The 20,024-nt window shown below is 36.4% G+C and overlaps 1 protein-coding gene across 1 annotated transcript in view; it reads right to left on the bottom strand.

The window, feature by feature from the left end:
* The window catches only part of LOC108547976 (uncharacterized), a 230,722-nt gene that overhangs the window by 121,516 nt on the left and 89,182 nt on the right, over positions 1-20,024 (bottom strand). The window contains exons 9-10 of the mRNA XM_017900727.1: positions 10,191-10,345; positions 1,261-1,405 (exon numbers count right to left, since the gene is read on the bottom strand). Coding sequence (XP_017756216.1) covers positions 1,261-1,405; positions 10,191-10,345 — 300 coding nt within the window. The remainder of the gene's footprint in view (positions 1-1,260; positions 1,406-10,190; positions 10,346-20,024) is intronic.

Here is a 20,024-nt window from a genome sequence, read left to right on the forward strand (position 1 = left end):
CTCTTTCCCATATACGGGAAAATAAGTCTCACTTCATTGTCCATTTTCCTCTATATTCTTTCCAGCATTCATAGTTTCCCATTGTTTCTTCGATTTACTCTTTCCTATGCTAAGTCAGCTCCAATTCTTTTGCTTTATAATCTTCATTACACGCTGTTTAAATATGCGGTCATTGGCTATGTCCAACATTGGTGCGTTCGTTACGTTCATGATATCTTCTGCTCTGATATACCTTCTTATACCAGAAAATCCCTTTCTCTATTTACTTCCTTTTTAACTTTTACTTGTTTTTTGTAAAATTTAGTTTTAGTTTCAATCTTATTTATATTTATTATGAAAATTGAATCATGGATGTTAATATGGTACATGTAAATATGTAAATTCCTGAATAAAAATAGTTGAATATGTGATTTCCTTCATATGAGTAATTACAAGAACAAAAAGAACGAAAATAACTCTTGAAGAGGAGAATAGAATGTCAACGTTTATGAAACTTCAAGATTGTTCCATCTTATGAACAACTAAAATATAGAAGTTACACACTTCAAGATCAAAGTTTGAACACATTACTGCTTCCAACAAAATGCTTTCGATCAAATAACATACGTGTAAGAAATTGTCAGATTTTTGCTCAATTTCGTACCAAAACATTATTTAACATGATCATAAATTTATATATATGAAAAAATATGTTACAGTACCAAATAGATATAAATTGAAATTCCTTTTCCTCGTATTATCCGTAAAAGGTGTTAATTTATTTGTTGCTCTTGAGTATGGAATGAAGTTATAGAAGGTATGAGAAGTTGTGAGAAATATACATGAGTTATAGAAACTGTAATAAATTGTTGTAGTTAACTCGAGAGTATTTTATTACATGTCTTTATAACATTAACGTCATTCATTAACTGATTAAGTAATGAATGCCGTAAATTAATTCTTGGAAGCGAAAATGCTGCTTACTAATAAATTTTTCGTAACTATATTTTGATACAATATTATGAAGTACACACTATCTATGTTAGAGATGTCTGTCAATCACAACAGTATTTGAAAGAGTGATTGAAATTCCTTTGATAATTTCTTATATTCCTTGTGTGTATAAGTGTCACTATAACAAACTGTTCACTGTGTAAACTTCCATTTAAAGTACTTTTACAAAATAATAGACACGTAGAAAAATAATGCGTAATATTAAAAATTATGATGTATGTACTACAGCACGCAAGAAATATTTCAATATAAATTGTTTGTACTTACAAAATACGTTTAACTTCCATGTATCTTCCACAGTACCACTTTGAACTTTAGAATTCTCTGCACGACAAGTAACAACTTTATCATGATCTAGTAAAGTTGGTTTCAGTATTAGTATGGAACTCGTCATATTACCATCTTGAGACACCTTTAACATGAAAAAGAGAATAGAGTGAAATGAACATCCCATGTGATATAATAACGTTAGGAAAATATCAAGAAGCAACATCTGATGTACACAAATAATCATATCTTATGCTCATAATACTGTTAAATATATATAATTTTTTATTTATTGTACGCACAATAGCATAAGTTAACATATTGAACTAATATTTAGTTATTCATTTATTAACACTTCGTTCACCTATGTATTAGCTTAATGTTTATTAATATACTTATTCACACTGAATCCGTCCTTCGCCTACCGAAGGACATATATAATTAACAGTTGTACCGCTTTCGGGTTTAAACAATTGTTAAGAGGCAGCGGAACCATTTTCGGATTGTACCATTGCTCTTACATGTTTCGTACTTCCAGCGTAATCGTAAATATTAGACATTTGAAACTTCGGAAAAATTTTATTGCAGATAAATATTTGTATTGTTCTACGTTTCCATTTCAAGATTATGTTGAGTAACATGATGGAATCATTAATTAAAGGAGCAGAACCATATATTATGTCGAATAAATTCATTTCTTGCCTTATTTCATATTCTGATGTGAAGATATTTGTCTTTTCGCAATGAAACAAGGGATACTATTATGCTAAAATAGATCGCATACTCCGCTCCATCTTTGCAAATGCAATTTTCAGTGAACATCTTTTTATATTTATGGTCGTGCAAGTAAATGTATAATCTTCGTATAGGGATCCGTATGGCTCTAGAAGAAATACACCATATGTGGATTTTAGAATGAAGAAAAATTAGACAAGTAACATCGGATGATAGACCAGGTTCTTCGTCTTGATATGATACTAACAGAATCCTATTTGTTGCAATATGGAGTACTAAACTAAAACCATAGGCTTTATAAATTGCGATGGCACAAGTATGTATGTAAATACAAATATATGTAATAATTCGACATTGTGTTAACTACCCAGATCCGATTCTGGTATTACATGTCGGTGAGAAGTTTACTAACTACTTACAAACAAAATTGTGCGCGAATAATGAATGTAATCTGCTTAATTTCCTCCACGAAATGCTAGTATTTTCCAGAACTACAATTATTCTTTATATACATTTGAACAAACAAACTTGAAACAGAGTGATTGCTCGCATTTCTGCCGTCTAACCCGGTATAAAGTACCATAATATAAGAAATGAGTCTACCTACCTCTTATCAAATATATGATGCCTCTAAAGCAATTATCACATATTCTTAGAAACTATTGCAGTATGGAATTTATCAGGATCGTATCGTGAAACGTAGGAGAATTGCTTGTTCTGCTATTAACTCTATGGGACTTAGGCATTCCTTATAATGCGTAGGGTATCTAAACTTAATAGGCTTACATAATGTAAGATAAGTTAAGTTGAATATCGGCAAGAGTCGTAGGACCGTTGCCCGCGCCTTCGTGAGGACCGATATGTAGACGTGGAAAACATTATATCGGCGAAATAACAACGGCCGACAAGCGGAAAAATATGAATAACGACAGCCGGACGAGCAGACACGTTATTTGTTAATCCAAATAAAGCGTTAAAGGAAGTGACTCAAGCCATTAATCGAAGCTTCCAGAACTTTCTAGTAATTCTATCATAGTAATAATAAATATATAATGGCAAATGTGTGAACGGGCACGCAACTGTTACACTCAGAAAACTAGCCGTCATATCACCGCAGTAGAATGCCTTATGCGGGCCACATCCGTTGATGAATTGAGAGAGTATAACGCGTGATGTGCAGCACGTAGCTTCAATCTCTGGCGAATACTATATCGCTAGGCACTTAATGATACCAGCAGTATAAATGTGTATAACAAATTATTAAATATATGCATAAAATTGTTAATTGATCGAACGATAATTTCATGGACATAAGTGATTAATTATAAGTGAATACTTCATTCCCGATCTCTTCATGAATTCGAATAGTACATATAAATCTGTTTCAAATTAAGACATATATCAAATCTTCTGATACACCTTTGACGTCATTTCTCGAAAAATTTATTCATGAAACAGTACATTGTTACACATTTGGTGATCCGATTTACTATATTAACATAAATTGTTCAAATTGTATCAATTGCTCATAATTATTTATATCCCTCTCTATCCTACCGATAAATAAATTTATATAAAACAGGTGAATAAAATCCACTGATTCATTCATCTGTTCACTGATGTGTTTACTTATACTGCAGGTTCATTAAGTAATTCACTATTATATCCCCTAATAATCAAAGTTTCTCATTAAGCAGACTTCATTCTATATGTAGCAGCCGGTCCCATAGTAAAGCGGAAAATAATACTAGTCCTTTATTTGCATTGAAGTGTAAATTAAATACAGTATTCATCGTTGTTATCGCATTTACATCATTCGAATGTCGTATTTGCAATATGGTCAGCTTCATGTAAAAGTATAAATTTGGTTCACTTTTACTACCGTTCATTATTTATTTTCTATCAAAGCTTCATATTATTAGTTTCACTCATTTTCACTCAAATCAATTTTAATGAAAATCATCCACTCAGTGATGCTGCATTTGTTGCAGAGGGATAATATTTCTTTCGGCAAGAATAGAAGACATTACGATGGTATAGAAAGGATATGAATTGCAGTAACTTCTAGTCACAAACCATTAGAGGTTGGTGCGGTCAAATTTATAATGCAAGGATGTGAAGATTTATCTGATCTAGGGGATGATTACGCTAATGAGGGAAAATACCAGTTTAAAAGTCCGTGATTCAGATCATAATTGGAAGCTTAAGCATCTGTTATGTTCGATGTTAAGTGCAAAAATTTAGTAGTTGGATAAATTTTCGGATACTAACATTGCAGTAATTTTCAACTAACTCGACGAGACAGCATCAATAAATAAACAGCAATCGATTTGGTGTCAAAATCAATAAGAATAAGTAAATATTCCTATGTACTATACTATAATCGTTTTTAAATAATCTTCGTTACATTCTAGGACCTGTATGCTCGACTGAAGGGACTGCTTAAGAAAATAGCAAAAAAATCTCGGTATAATAAAAATAGTATATTATTAAGAGTCGGCATAAATGGATATATAGGACTTACTCGTAATGTAATTAAAAATAATATTTCGCGACACCAGAACAGCGAGAATAATAAATGTGACTAAGTTGAAAGATTTTACTTTCGAAACTATCGAAACCATGCTATTCATTTTGAACAAAATAACCACTTCCCCTTCATGATCAAATGCATACTAAACTAAATGCACACTAAACGCACACGAACTAAATTTGTAGGTTTTCCAATTGCTTTATCATTCCACTGTCTTTGCTTTGTATTGACTAATGTCCTTTAAAAAAAATTCTTTCATGTGGAACAGGCAGTATCATAGTATTTACATAACATTTTACTGTCTTAAGTAAAGAAGCAAAATTTACTGTGTTTTCTAGAGAATAACGTATCTTTTGTTCCATCCATAAGTGGAAATTTATAAAATTTGTTAATTTCCACTTTTATACATGTTACAGTGCTATACGGGAAACTTGCCGCTTCTACCATTGTATTAAATAACTACCAGAAATTGCCATCATCGATATCCGTACTTTCCGAAGAACAAATATACATGCATGATATTTGAAGTGAACATAACCGTCCATCTGTAGGCCCGCAGCGTCCGTCATTCTCACCCTTATCACTAGATGGATTCCAACATCGAGGACTTTCCTCGCATGTCCTTGGAAAACCTCCAATTCCTATATGTATATAACTTCCCGAGCTTCCAATGTTATCCCAGTCTGCGCAGGGCATACTAGGGGCGCGTTCCCGATGAATCCAAAAGCAGGCCCTGGACAAAACCGCATCCCTTCCGCTTCCTCTCGTCGCATCTAGCTTCACCGCTACACCAAGACTACCAGTGGTCAGGCGACTTCAACGACCGTGGCGGGAGGACCCCCTACATTGAGTTTGGTTGGTGTGCTGCTTCAAGCTTACACTTATCTAGTGTGCCACCTCCGCGCGGGCGATGGGGATAAACACCCACACACCCCCCTATGGAGTGTTTGGCATACGCCTAACCAGCGCGAACCGAAAGTGCCAAAGAGCACAATCGGCCCTGCCAATCTATCTAACTGGTATGCTAACCCCAATCAACTCCCTTGGTGTTGGGCTGGGCCTTTCTAAATCCGTACTGCATCAGGAGGACAGCGCCCGGGCTGTAGGATGCGCAACTATCACGCCGGACTTCGAGAGCCCTCGCCTGCGATGTAGGCTCCAACCACTGCCAGCACGAGGCCAACCCTGCGACCGACGGGCGGACTGCCGTAGGATTAGACCCAGGGCTAAATCGGTCTCCCGTGGTACCGGTTATCACGGGCGTACCGGTCATCCCGTTCGTGGCGAACCACTACCGTTCTGAGGCTGCTACCCCACCTCGAAGTAGGTGCGCGTCAGCTAGGCACCGTGGGGCCGCCAGTCCCATACAACGGCCGACCAAGGTCGACCGTAGGCCCTGCGGGTGGAGGACACCCTACAGGCTCAAAATTATTAACATGTATATAAATAGAAGCAAAGAAATCTACAACATCTTTACTATTTACACTCTATTGTTATACTTTTCGCAAGTTTGATACAATTCGCGTTAATAATTTGTGATCAAGTTACTGGAGAGCAAAGAGAAATAATTTCAGTGTTGAAAGAACCTTTCCTAGTATATCTAGTACCTTAGCCTCTAACATTCCAAAACTAGTTTACAATGTACGACAAATCTAAGGCCGTGGTTTACCTTTGTCTTCTTAATCACTGTAGTATGCTACAAATTGAATTTCGACGAATTTCCTCTTCGATCACCTCAGAAATTAATTTATGTTCATATAATTATAGAATTGATTGTAACTGAAATCATTTGCTTCATGCCTATGTACATCTATATCAAAATATACAACTGTGAGATGGTATTCTTCGTGAATATGACGAAACTGATTTAAATCGATTATAGAGTGTTTAACAACTTAACATAAGCCATAAGCATAATGTTGTGTGATTTCGATCCGACACTCATATTATAGATAGTGTATTGTTGCCAGCGTATCAAAAGCGCAGTATCTGCGATTTCATTTTCAACTTGATATTCTTTAAACCCAAAAAAAGAGAAAGAAAACATATCGTTGGCTAGGAATTTTCCCATCTAGGTAATTCCTGATGTTAATTTGAAATCATTACTTATATGACATGGATAATTGGTTCCAAACGGTTCCCATTAACAATTGTACCCATGTGAGTTATTATGCAAACTTTGATAATACTTTTCAATTCTTTGCCAACGTGTACCTCATTTCATATTCTATACCTTGCCAGATTATAAGCGTTTTTCTATTTAGGCGTGTATATTATGGTACCAAAAGCTTGATGCAACCTATCAACTATCTGTTTTCTATAATGAATGGTTATAGATTATTGATAACCGCTGTTAAAGTAAAGTCATTAGTGTAGGATACTATTTGAAGAATGAAATCGCGAATCAGCTAGTGCCGATTTGAGATTTCCTATTTTTGAAAAAACAAATTATGTACCAATCGCTGACCTATACGTGACATCTCTCTGTAAGCAAATCGAAACAGATATCGTTATGAAAGGCTATTTTTAGTAGAAAAGCTATGTTGAATGGTCTCTATGAGAAGGTGAAACACAGGTCACCGAAATCGTCGCGGGGAGCTATTCACGAATCTGGAAAATGACGTGCTTCTTATGACAGCAAATCGCTAATGGACTGAATTGAAAGAAGCACGCCATCGAGATTTGCAAAAATCATTAGAACAGGACCATTGATGACTCAAGCAGAGGCCTGTGTGAGCAAGCAGTGAAGAGTCCCCATAGAATTAAATTGTAACCAGCACGGGCGGGAGGCATTCGGTGTTGGAGGGAGTCGAAATGGAGCGTGTGTCATAGCTACGTGATTTTAGTGCTCTTTTCTTGTGATAAATAAGCTTTCCGAGCTTAATACTCGTATTATTCTCTTCATTTTGTTCTGCCCGATTTCGGTGTCTCGAAGCCTTTTGCGCAGACCCATTATTCCTTCGTATAAACAAGAAACATGTAAATATTTAATTCCACTGCTAAAGACAATATGTAATATATTGCTAAAGACAATGAAACCTGTTTTTTGTGTCCCACGTTAATTTTATTCTTGTTCTCATTTTCAACTACAACTTTAAGTGAACGAAGTAGAACGATTCAATATTTTAAATGTAACCAAGACAAAAGTGACAGAATTTAGCTTCGATGTATGGGACTCCCGATTGAACTATGTGCATGTAAGGACAGATGCATGGCAGGATAAACGAAAGATTCAGAGGAAATAATGAAAGTTAAATTGACAAGGAGAAAAGAAGTATAGTAGTATCAGTGACGCAGGATATTGAAATTGAAAGGAGCGGCCAGATATGAAAGCTGGAGAAGTTACGTAGAAAATTACGGCAATATGAAAAAAAATGTTGGTGAATAATGCAAATAAGAAAGGAATGACTGAAGGAAAGGGAAGAGGAACACCTATTGCTGTTGGGGGGGGGGGCTTTATTATATGAGTAGAAGGGGAAGGGGTATTACAGTAGGAGGATATCAAAAGATATGACAATCAATGCCGAAAAAATAAAGTTAATAGAACAGATTAAGGAAAAAGTGTGGGTGATACTATGTGGCTGTTTCGAATAGGGAGCAAGATATATGCTATAAAATAGCGAACGAAGTGGTGAATTCGAAGGTGGATGCAGCTGCTGGTTCTGATGGAAATAAAAATGATGCATAGGTGCTTATACAGAAAATGCGTTATGAGTATTTGACTATTAAGGAAATTCAATTGATTCAATTGATTCACACAGCATTTCATTTACTTCACTTATCTCATCATTCGTCTACTTTGTCTGACTTACTTTCGGCTTAGTACATTTTTATTTTATAATGCATGAATTACTTGCCAATGTTGTACAGTACGAAATAATAATTGGGATCATATCTTCTTAAGAAATTTGAGATTTTTAAGGTTAATGCTAACTAGGCATTCAATGCAATTTACGAGTCATCCTAAGCGAAGTGAAACCTGGATTAAATAATGAAATAGATAAATTCATGCTCAAATAAGTGTCAATGTATGAATGAAGACATTTGAGAGCTTCAGACGTATGTATAGGTGTGAATTTTTTACAAATACTGGGCATTTCTAAATGTTGAACCGCGTCATCCGTTCATTTATTCCAGTTCATGTATCTTTCCAGAAAATCTTTCACTTTATTTATTTACTAGAATTTTGATCATGTTATCGCATCAAAGATCATTTCAGCATTGTAATGTTTCATTCGCCAGGTCACAAATTTACGATTTCAATAATGTAATTGAAAATATCAATTTTATAACATAACGAACAAGGAATATGTATCATGCAAACTATAATATTGGTTATATCGTACGCCTGCTACATGTTGGTTTAGTCATTTCTCAATAGTACTTAATCAGTGTATTTTATGAATGCATTAAGGAACATCAACAAATCAATTCATATCTCAATGGTACTTGGTCAGTGTATTTTATGAATGCATTAAAGAACACCAACAAATCAATTCCGTGCGACAAGTAATTTCGTCGCCTGTTGATAGCATAACAGCATCCTTAGGATTTGATACGTACTGGCATTAATAAATATGCCATTGGATTGTACCATTCAAAAGATGTTCCATTTGCAAATTTTGGTAATGCTCAGTGTTTTACTTATATTAATCGCGTAATACATTATTTGCTACACCTGGCTGAGCTTATTTAATTTCGGAGACGTACCATATCTCATGCTACCTTGTTTACTCTTTTACAAAATTAACAAGATCAGAATATATTTCCTTATTCCCATAAATAAAATTTGAGGTATTATATAGTCTGTAACAGATGTTTCCAAGATGTTCAGAGAAAAGTATAATTTGCTGGGTAGATAACGTTATACTATGGAACGATAATTATACCTAATATGAAAACTCCACAAACGTAGATAAAATTAATCTAATTCATTTTAAGTTACACCACAAGGTACAAGTGTCTCTTGCTCCTTCATATATATAAAGTGTGTCTAGTGACTGAATGGTTCTGCAAAATTGAATATCATGTATTATCGTGTAAAATGATATTTTCCGAAAGTACAGCGGTGCTGCTACAAAGCAGAGTTGCATTCATTTTTAAATGGTCTGTTATGATTTGCTTGTAGTAAACAGGTTTCTTGTGATAGCTTATACAAGTAGATATAAGTATAGACTAGTGAAAAAATTAGAACATTGTGAGTTACTTCATGATACATATATTGTCTATATTAATGTCAATATTTAATGGAAAAGGTGAAGTGCATCGCGGGTACATGTGTGTGTGAATGTGTGTTTGCGCGCGTGTGCGTGCATGCGAATGCTCATTCGTATATTTTCATGAAATTCTTATGTTTTGGGTTCTGTCATTCTTCATAAACTCTATAAGGAAATTATTGTACTGCGAATTAACTACAATTACATTGAAGATATATATGCTGTTCAAGAGTGTTATTAAATGAGAATTTCGAAGAAGTCGCCGAATATGTAATCATACTTGCACAAAAGAAGTTATAATCATCAGAATGTCGATATATGTTACGAATCATACTACACAATTCAAGTTTTGGTTGTGAACTGTGTACCGTTACAATTGCTTATTTAATAAAATGTGCAATCAAGTACCAAAAATTTACATGGTATATAATATTCAACAAGATTACCTTTTCCGTGTAATTTGTCAGTTTCCTTCCATCCATGTACCAAGACAATTTTGCTGGAGGTCTTGATCCAACAGTCATACAATTAATATCATATTTTCGACCAGCACTAAGAGGTGAGTGTTCGCTGCTTAGTATTGTTACAGACAATGGTTTCACTGAAAAGCATAGAAAGATACAATATAGGTATGCATTTCTTATATATGGTGATTTAAATATAAGCTAACAGAGTATTTAATTTACAACGTTCTTGACTCTAGGTTAATTAACTATTAAAAAATAGATAGATTATGGTGTTAGAGCTATCAAATAGGACACTAATTATCATAGTAGAACAAAGATATAGACACGAATAACTTATGACAATGTGTTTAAGTAACAAGGCGAAGAGACATATCTGCAATACTTTACTCCAATACTATGACAAATTCTGAATATTATACGATCTGTACACACATATCTCACTTCAGCAGATGTTTCACGAATATCATCATTTAAGTTCATGCTCCGACTAACGTTGAGGTACCGAGTAACTATGAATTACCTCAACAAAAGTTAGTTTATTATCTTGACCTTGAGCATAATGCCTTGGCTCTAAAGAAAAGGATCTCATCTTACAAATCAATTACTCTGTATATACATACATACATACATACATACATACATACATACATACATATATCATTATATATATATACCATTATACTCGTTTTTTTTCGAAATAACACATAAATTAATTAATGCACCTAAATGTACAGTAGTATTGAATGAGACATAATGATATGATCCTTATTATACGATTAATAGTAATATCTTACAATGCCACAGGCTTCATAAAAGATTTCATCTGAAATTATATAGCACATGATGTTATGAAGCTATAGAATTCCTTAGCGACTCCATTTACTGTTCAACGAAAAGGAATTTTCCGATGAAATGTAAAATGAATTACATTAAACTGTAGCTCTTTTCAAATGTCACGATAGAGGATTTCTGTTGACATCGATAGTGCAATATCAGGTGGGCGAAATTATACACATGTACATTATAACTAATTCGCATAGTGCACAGCTTATTGCTATCTAATTTTTTCTCTTTGATTTTCAATCAAATGTCATTAATAATGTAGTATCCCGAAGTCCGATACCTTCAGACGTTCCACAGGGTTCGACAGTTATTCCTTTTGTGCAATCCTTTCATTGATCACATCAATCTGTCCTTGATCAAAATAGCAAATAATTCGTTACATTAGTAACAAACATATCTCCAAAACTGAAAATGCACCACTACGAAAACTGAATTTAACGAAATGAAGATAATATGAAGAATTGCAGTAACATCAAATTTCTTTTAATTGTCGACACATATGTCATGTCATTCATAGCAGTAACCACATTTTCTGCGATAAGGAGTAGCTACCAAATAGAATTAAATTATATCTTGAGAATGTTTGCACTAAAGGTAACCGGTATACCCAATTACATCGTAAATCACATTACAAGTTAAAGTAAGCTTTATTTTTATATTTTGTATTCTCATAGCTTTTCGGAATTAAAGTATTAAAACGCCATGACTTCGTACCTTGTCATAAGAGGGTGTAAGTCAAATTTAAGGCTCATGTTTCGATAACGTCATGTTCTGAAAACACGCTTTGACAGTGTATGTGATTTGAATGGAAGGATACTAGGAGGAAAATATATGAATCATATTCTAGCTGCTGTAATACTCTAGAGCCGTATATATATAGCAACATTAACAAACTGTAAGTCAGGAACTCCGGAAAATTCGTATTCGAAACAAAATCAATAGAAACCGAAGAATTTGTCCGCGTAATCATGTCAAGGATCTTCGGATAATTTGTCGGTATACCGGTTGCAAAAGTCACGGTATATGAGTTTGTAGCACACTCGGTGTTAGTCGCGCACCTTTGGCCAATCACTATAGTCCGCTACTTCGTCTGTCATAAACCCGAAACAAACTCCATGGAATTTTCATACTGAGGCAATTGACCCCAAATGTATCCCACGTTTACCACTGGTAAATACATAACATATTGTAACAGTTATTCGCCATCAATCATTCCTACACCATGACAGTGCCATTTCGATTTATCAATTATTGATTATTTATTTATGTACATTTTACTGTGGTGTTAGGTATTGTATATAGAAGCTTGAAAGTAGCAAAGCTTGAAGAAATTGCAGACAATAGGAAACTGGTGTTTATCGAACAAAATTTGTAAAAGAAAGTTTCTGGAACCAGTAGATAATATTACAGGTAAATTTTCATGCTCATAATTCTATTACTTCTTGCCTTTTCTTCTCTCTTTCTATTATTTTATTTTTGTTTACTTTCGGTGCGTTTGAAAATAAGCATGAAGGAAATTTATATTCCATGTCTTGCTCGACTTATTCGAGCATATATTCTATTAAACCTTGAAGCGTTTACGTAGCAAATACATGAAATCCTTCTACTGCCACGAATAAACGGATAATGGAAGGAGAGAACCGGATTCCAGTAATGTGAGGAAACTGTTTTCTACCTGATTCTAGATAATGTCATGACAGTCTTTGGGAGCAACACAAAGGCGTTACAATTAATGGTGATGGGATGGATGTAAGAAATTTGTTATGTGGCCTGAATGGGCCTAGATGAAACGGGAAAGCTCTCCCACTGTGGAAGAGTACACAAAAATCCACGGTTACTTGTAGTGAAGAGTTAGTCTGTCGGACGTACCCACTCAATAATTTGAAGAATGAATTCATTAACCTCCATCGGCATACGTTACGTTTTATTTTAAACGCGCTTTAATTTTTACTGGTCTCCAATCCCAATTTAACATTTAGCTACCGTGACATGATCTGGGGGTCTGTTGCATTTAATCGTGAAGTTTTGAATTATTTCGAGCTAGAAGACGAACATTTTCAAAAAATGGAGTTGGTACAGAGAAGAAGAACACAGCAACGAATCGCATTCACAATGGCACTGAAAAATTTTCTCGGGCTCCTAAACGGAAATGCTACGAACAACTCAAATTAGACAGCGGTATAAAATATTTCAGAAATGGAAATGCAAGGTATAGGATTGACACTTGTCGGAACTATAGAAGCAATGCTGAGTGGTCCTCGAGCAAGAAATGGAGAAATCGGTGAGGAATATTGCAATGCCACTAAGTACACAGTGAAAACAAAGTTCACATATGCGCACTTGCGTACACAATTTGACAGGTTATTATGAACATGTTATACACAGTGAAGATCGATGGCAGCGTAAGTTGCCTACGATAGAATTGATTAAGTTCACCGGAGAAATACGCGATAGACTACCTTTTTGGGGTTTGTTTAAAAGGATGTACGAAGACCCCAACCTGAACCGTGAAGATAAGTTCCAGTTTTTGCGCAAGCGGTGGTGTCAGACTCTCGTGCAGCACAATTTGTAAGAAGCTATCCACCGACAGCAGATAATTGCGATAAAGTTATTCGTAGCCCAAAGAAACAATTTAGTAAGGAAAGCATAAAGGTTACCTGGCTTCTTTAATGAAATTCATGGAAGAATTGCAGAATAATATAAGAATTTCAATGGCTTTGAAGGGTTTTTGGTTGAGATTTTCTCATGAAGAAATAAAGAGACCAAGAAGGAGTAAAGCGAGCAGCGAGATTCCGAGTGCGACAAGTTTGCTTACAACAAAATGCAAAGAAAATTTATGCGTGCTTTGTAATCAGAAAAACGTCGAGCTGATTTCTGGAAATGTGCGATGATTAAGGAGATTGAGCTATTAGTTATTTGGCGGTATGAATTATACCATAACATGGCGTGCAAAATATCGAGTACGGATATAAAGCATGGGTAATCATTTTGTCAGTAACTTTGCTGCCTCCGACCAATATATTACTTGTGAAAGTGTTCCCTTGGTTAAGCAGGATAAATGGCGTGAAGAGCTAATAGTAATATCCATTTATCCGAATTGAGTAGCAACGAACGTGTCATCTGTATACTCGTTGAAGCGGATATCGCAGGTCAAATTTTTACCAGATGACACCGAGTATTGTAGTTCGGATTAGTAGCTATCGAAATACGTCTAGTCTGGGGTATGAACACACCCGGTTTGATAATTACAGCAATACCAGTGTTTGTGAGGGATGACAACGTAGCCCATTTATTATCAGTCGATATCCTAGGGATCAAAGATCCTACTTACACTGGAACACAGAGGGAGCAGGAAAAGGGTTTGTACAGAAAGTTTTTACAATCGGTAGTACTAAACGCAGCCGGCGGATGAAAAGTAGAATTACCGTGGATGGAAAATCATCCGGTTTTTGATGATTCTGAAGCTTTTGCCATTCAGCGATTTCACTGCACGATAAATCAATTGCAGCTGATAGGCGAATTTCAAGATTACATAACAGTATTTATGCAATGGATAAGTAAAGGCATCATTGAGTACGTGCCCAAGAAGGTGATGGGTCTATGGAGGTATTACTTAACGGACAGAGCCAACATTGAAGAAGTGATTATAGCGGTAATTAGGGCCCGTTTTCAACATCTCGGCCAAGGTCCAGACCCCACATTGAATGAGTGTCTCCAAAAGCACTCTAACCTCATCGAGTTGGTAACGACAATTTTGTTATGCTTTAGACAATGTAGTACCGGGATTATTCAGGATGTAATGAAAACATTCCTACAAATAGGTTTATAAGTGAAGGATGGGAACCTTTTATGTCTTCTATGGGTAGATGCGAAGGACAGAACTGTACTCTTGAGGCATGAGTAGTGTTTGGCGTCACCTTCGGTAGATTTATCCCAAGAACCATAATTGATATGCACTTAGGATAAATTTCAGAATCGATTAAACGTAGTTCAAATATTTTATTCAACCGTGTTAATAGTGTCAAATAACTTCGAAGCATTTATGTTGATAGGTTTGTGATTAGCGTAGATTTTACAGACTAGTTACACAAATTTATACAGCGATGATAACAGTCATGAGAAACAAGCTGCTGCGTTAGGCAATATATGGGATAAATAGAACGACAGTCTCTCCATTATTATATCGAGGCTAGATAAACTTGGTTTTGAGAAGACAACGGAACAACGGATTCTGTCTTTTGCACACAAACTATTCGATCCGCTAGTTGTTGCTTGCCTCGTGGTTCCTGCGCTGAAGCTGTTGCTACATGAGGTATAAGGCAAGAAACTGTCATGGGGCGAGGGAGTTAGTGAAAACGTTAGAATTGAATTTATAAGATTCGGTCCTAAAATGATGAATTTGATGGCTGCTTGTGTGCCGTGATGCTGGGGGGGGGGGGGGGAATTGCACATCTTTTGTGATACTGGTAAGCTATCAGCTTGGTAGTAAGGATTCTGGAAACGCCTAAATGGTATATTGAAGCGCTTATTCAAAACTGCAATGAGTAAGTCATGCATAGGCTACGAAGAAATGTCGACAGCTCTTCTATACTGCGAGAGTATAAGAAATTGTGAACCAATTACGTTTATGCCCGAAAATGATTGCGACCCTGAGTCCTTATCACCGTCCATGTCTCTACAAGAAACGGAGGAATTTTGCGTAACAGATAAAATTGAGGATCGCCAATTAAACAAGAGATTTACTTGCAGGCAGCGGATAAAGGACGATTCGAGGAAGAGAATCAATGCTGAATATATAGGAACTCTTGAACATCAAAGAGGTAAAACCAAATTTAATCGCAACATAAAGATCGGGAATACTGCATTAATCGTTAGCGAAAAATTGAAGAATGCAGATTGGCAGTTTGCACGAGTTAAAGATGCTTTCAATCGAGCAGGTGGCAATGTGCGTGTGGCGCGACTAACAACTGCCATATGAAAATGGATGTAAGCTATGCAATATGCATACTCGTTTGAGTTGCCCTACAATAAGGATACCTGTGCGAACGAAATTTCAATATCTAAATGTAAGCAGATCCGAACAGTACGTAAAGTGGATACGTCATGTAGTGTAGAAACAACGAGAAGTGGAGAAACTGAATGCAGCAGTGTTCAAAATATGATTCATATTACTACTGTTTCTTGTAAATTAGATTCACTTCAGTATTATTCTTCTTATTTTACCTATGATTCTTATAGGAATGGCATGAGTGTATAAAAGGTATTGAAATTAAAAAGAAATTATACTTCACTTTCAGTGGTGGGAGGATGATGAAATGGATGTAAGAAATTGATAACGTGGCCTGAAAGTGTCCTCAAGGAATGAAAGAATTTTTCCTGCAGTAGAAAGAAACCATAAAATCCTGGGTTATTTGTCGAGATGAGACGTACCGTGCTCCCTCGCGTGTTTGCAGAATAATGCCTTTAGCGTCTGTTGCAATACCACTAGTTTTATTTCATCCCCGGCTTAATTTTTACCCGCGCCTCTTCCTATTCAACAGATAGTAATTATTTCATTTAGACGTAATTCTAAGTAGGTTCGATCACTAAGCGACCAGGTCAGTGGTGGAGAGACTCCTCCATCCGGATGTGGGCCTTACAAAGTGCCATCTTCCTGACGACCCCTCTGGAGTGGTGACAGCGACAGCGTCACACTTGGATTACGGTAGGGAATATCCGTGTCGCTCAAAATCAGCTTACGCGGCTATTACCGGTTATAGTGGCATATGAATAGGAAATAAAACTTCTGGGAATTCCTGCGATATAAATATGTCCCGGTAGAGATCAGGCATTGAAGGTATTTGCATTAATAGAAAATTGGGAGTTGACAAATATAATTCATGCTCTGTGCTGCGACGCAGCGTTAACAAATATAGGGCGATTGAATTATCATATATTCTGTCTCATTATCACATATATGAGTTAGCTTTTGGAAATGTATTTGATGGCAAGTTATCGAAATTGTTAACACCCATTATTAAGAAGTTTCAATAAGCTTGGTCAGAAACTAACCAATCAAATTGTCCATCAAGTATAGAAGATATTTGTGCTCATGGAAAGCTCCAGAGTACAAAAGTGAAGTAAAATTTTTGCTTATATACCACGCAGCAGAAGCATCCAAAGAGTGATTACATAGAGTACTTAGGTTGAATGATCATTTTCCTTGGTGGGACATTGCCTATAGGAAATTCATTTTACATTCCTAGAACAATTAAGGATTTGTATTGCCTATAGGAAATTTATTTTATATTACTAGAACAATTAAGGATTTGTGTGTATTTCCAGCGAACATGTATATTCTAGCCAGGTTTAATGTTTCAATTTCAACGAAAGACCCTCAACAATGTTATAAATTTTTGCAAATTCTTCAAGCATATAAAGAAATTGACGAAAGTGCTAGACAAATTGGTCTACGTAAATTTGGTGGACATTTATGACATTGGAATCGAGAATGTGTAGCATTACCTTCTCTTTCTTGGACGTAGATGTATCTCTCAAAACTAGAAAGCGTATGATCAAAAATTTAAATAACAATCATGTTGAAATCTTCAAAGAATATCTGTAATGAATAATCTAAGAAACGTTATTGATGTCGGTATAAGCAATTCTATTTCTGGTGGTAGTCGTATATTTTTAGCAGATTTGACATAAGTACCAACTTCTCATGCAATGATCCACTGACCAACATGAGAAACCGAGGAAACATATAATGCGGCGTTTGAAAAATAGTGAAAATTTGAAAGTGATTAGCAATGACGTCGCAAAATACGGGCAAAAGGTGAAGACAGTAAACGGTATATATTATAAATATAATAGAAATATCAACGATGATGCCCTGATGGAAGAAAGTCTACCTTAAGAACTTGACGTAGAACAGCAAATGTATAATAAGTGTATAATAAATTATTACATATCAATTATTACTTGATAATTACGTTTATGTTAAGTATCTTTACGTTTCAGTACTCTTTTGTTTGTTAATGCTAATATTATATAGTGTCAACTACAACGTTTGTGTGTTACACATTCCAATATCAGGAAAATATGTTTCTTCAAACATTTAATTGGTGCCACGAACGAAACCTTCCTGTAACTGGCGAAAAGTTATTCCATATCCAATATATTATTACGGGATTTTCATGTCCACACTGTATTCGGCTAAGTCAAGAGCGGATCGTAACTCGAGGGTAAGACTATCCAGCATCTTCCAGAATGTTAAGACAAAATAACAATTATCTGTTAACTGTAAAAGGGGGTGTCTCCCACCGAAGTTCAGAGAGTAGAGTTGTCAACGTTCTATAGGGTTAAACTAACTCAACGCCGTATTCATTAGTAACCTTCGGCAATCTACCGATCGAACTTGTAGAACAAAAACTGTAAACGTGATCTGTAACAGGTGGTGCCAGAAGTGGAATTGCTGAATAATTGCAATCATGGTAAAATTTTCCGAGCTGAAAATCCCTCACATGTAGAAGGGGCTGGAAGCCAGGAGATTGTGTGTTATTAGACAAAAAGCGGATCCCCAAGCTCGTCTTCGGGAAGCGTTGGTGTCTGTGAATATTGAAGTTGATAAACACGAATTCGACCAGCGTGTTCCGAAAACAGTCCCAATACTTGAAGGAAGCCCGTAGGAGCCGGGATCAGATGCAGTTGTTGATATGAGTTGCAGGGTATCCAAGAGGAAATTCGGCTACAAGAGAATTTAGAGAAGAACTCCTCCCAGGTCTGTGAACAGCTTCCGCGCATAGAGATGTGTTCCACCGAACTCCGGTCAAGGCAAAGTGTATTCGAAATGCAAAGGCAAGGAGGCAAGATGTTTTCGAAATTTTCGTCTGGAAGACCACATGCGTGGATTGCAACTGAGTGGTATGGTAACAGGTACTGTAACTACAGAATTAAAAGCGTCAACTTTCGGCGGGACTGTAACATTTGAAACCTTCAAACCACAGTTCAAAATGACGGCGTCTATCAACCACTGCAGGAATAAAGATAAAGTAGCTGCGTTGGCTGTGTCGTTGAATGATCCTGCCGCGAAGATACTTCAAACGGTCTCTGAGTATGCACGAGCTAATTATGTCGCTTTGATGACTGCTATCAGAAGACGTTATGGCAGCGAGCATGGACAACAGATTTTCCAGATAGAATTGCTGAATCGTTACTAGAAAGCTATCCAGACGGTAAAGGAATATTCGACCGAAATGGAACGCCTTGTACATTTAGTGAATGCAGATATCCCAGCGGAATTTGTCGAAGGAGTTAAGATTCAGTCCTTTGTAAATGGAATGCGGGATGTGGAAACGAAACGGGCAACTTACTCGTGGCCGAAGCCAACTATCGCTGAGACGGTGTCACATGCGCTCACGCGGGAAACAGCTGCTCTTCTGAGTCGGCCTGTCCATAAATTCCATCGGACGGAAGTGCAACAAACCTCTTCTTTGGTGACTGCCATGAAGGAACTCGTCCAGTCTCTCTCGCAAGTTACGAGGTGTATACGGAACGTTAAATGTTTTAATGGTGGAAAACTTGTGCATGTTATACGAAATTGCAGTGGCAATCAATCAAGCGTTGTCCCGGACTGCAAGGAAGCTGAACGGCGTCCATTTGAGCAGTGCTTCGGAACAACAGCAACCGTTAAACTAAAACGATCCACCTGCGCATACTATCGGCGGTTCGTTCCAGGATTTGCGAACGTGGCAAGGAGTTTATACAACCTCACAATGAAGAACTACTCTTTTGTGTGGCTCGGAGAGCACGAGAATGCATTCCGACAGCTGAAAGAACTTCTTTGCACGGCCCCCATAGTGGCATATCCAGTCCCGGGAAGGAAGTTCATTGTGGACACGGAAGTCAGTGCCCACGGTATAGGAATCAGGAAAAGGTTATAGGTAATTACAGCAGAGTCTTAGGCAAACCGGAGATGAATTACTGTGT

This window comes from Eufriesea mexicana, unplaced genomic scaffold, assembly GCF_001483705.2.
Source record: "Eufriesea mexicana isolate 0111107269 unplaced genomic scaffold, ASM148370v2 scaffold1336, whole genome shotgun sequence".
In the NCBI taxonomy this organism is placed as follows: Eukaryota; Metazoa; Arthropoda; class Insecta; order Hymenoptera; family Apidae; genus Eufriesea; species Eufriesea mexicana.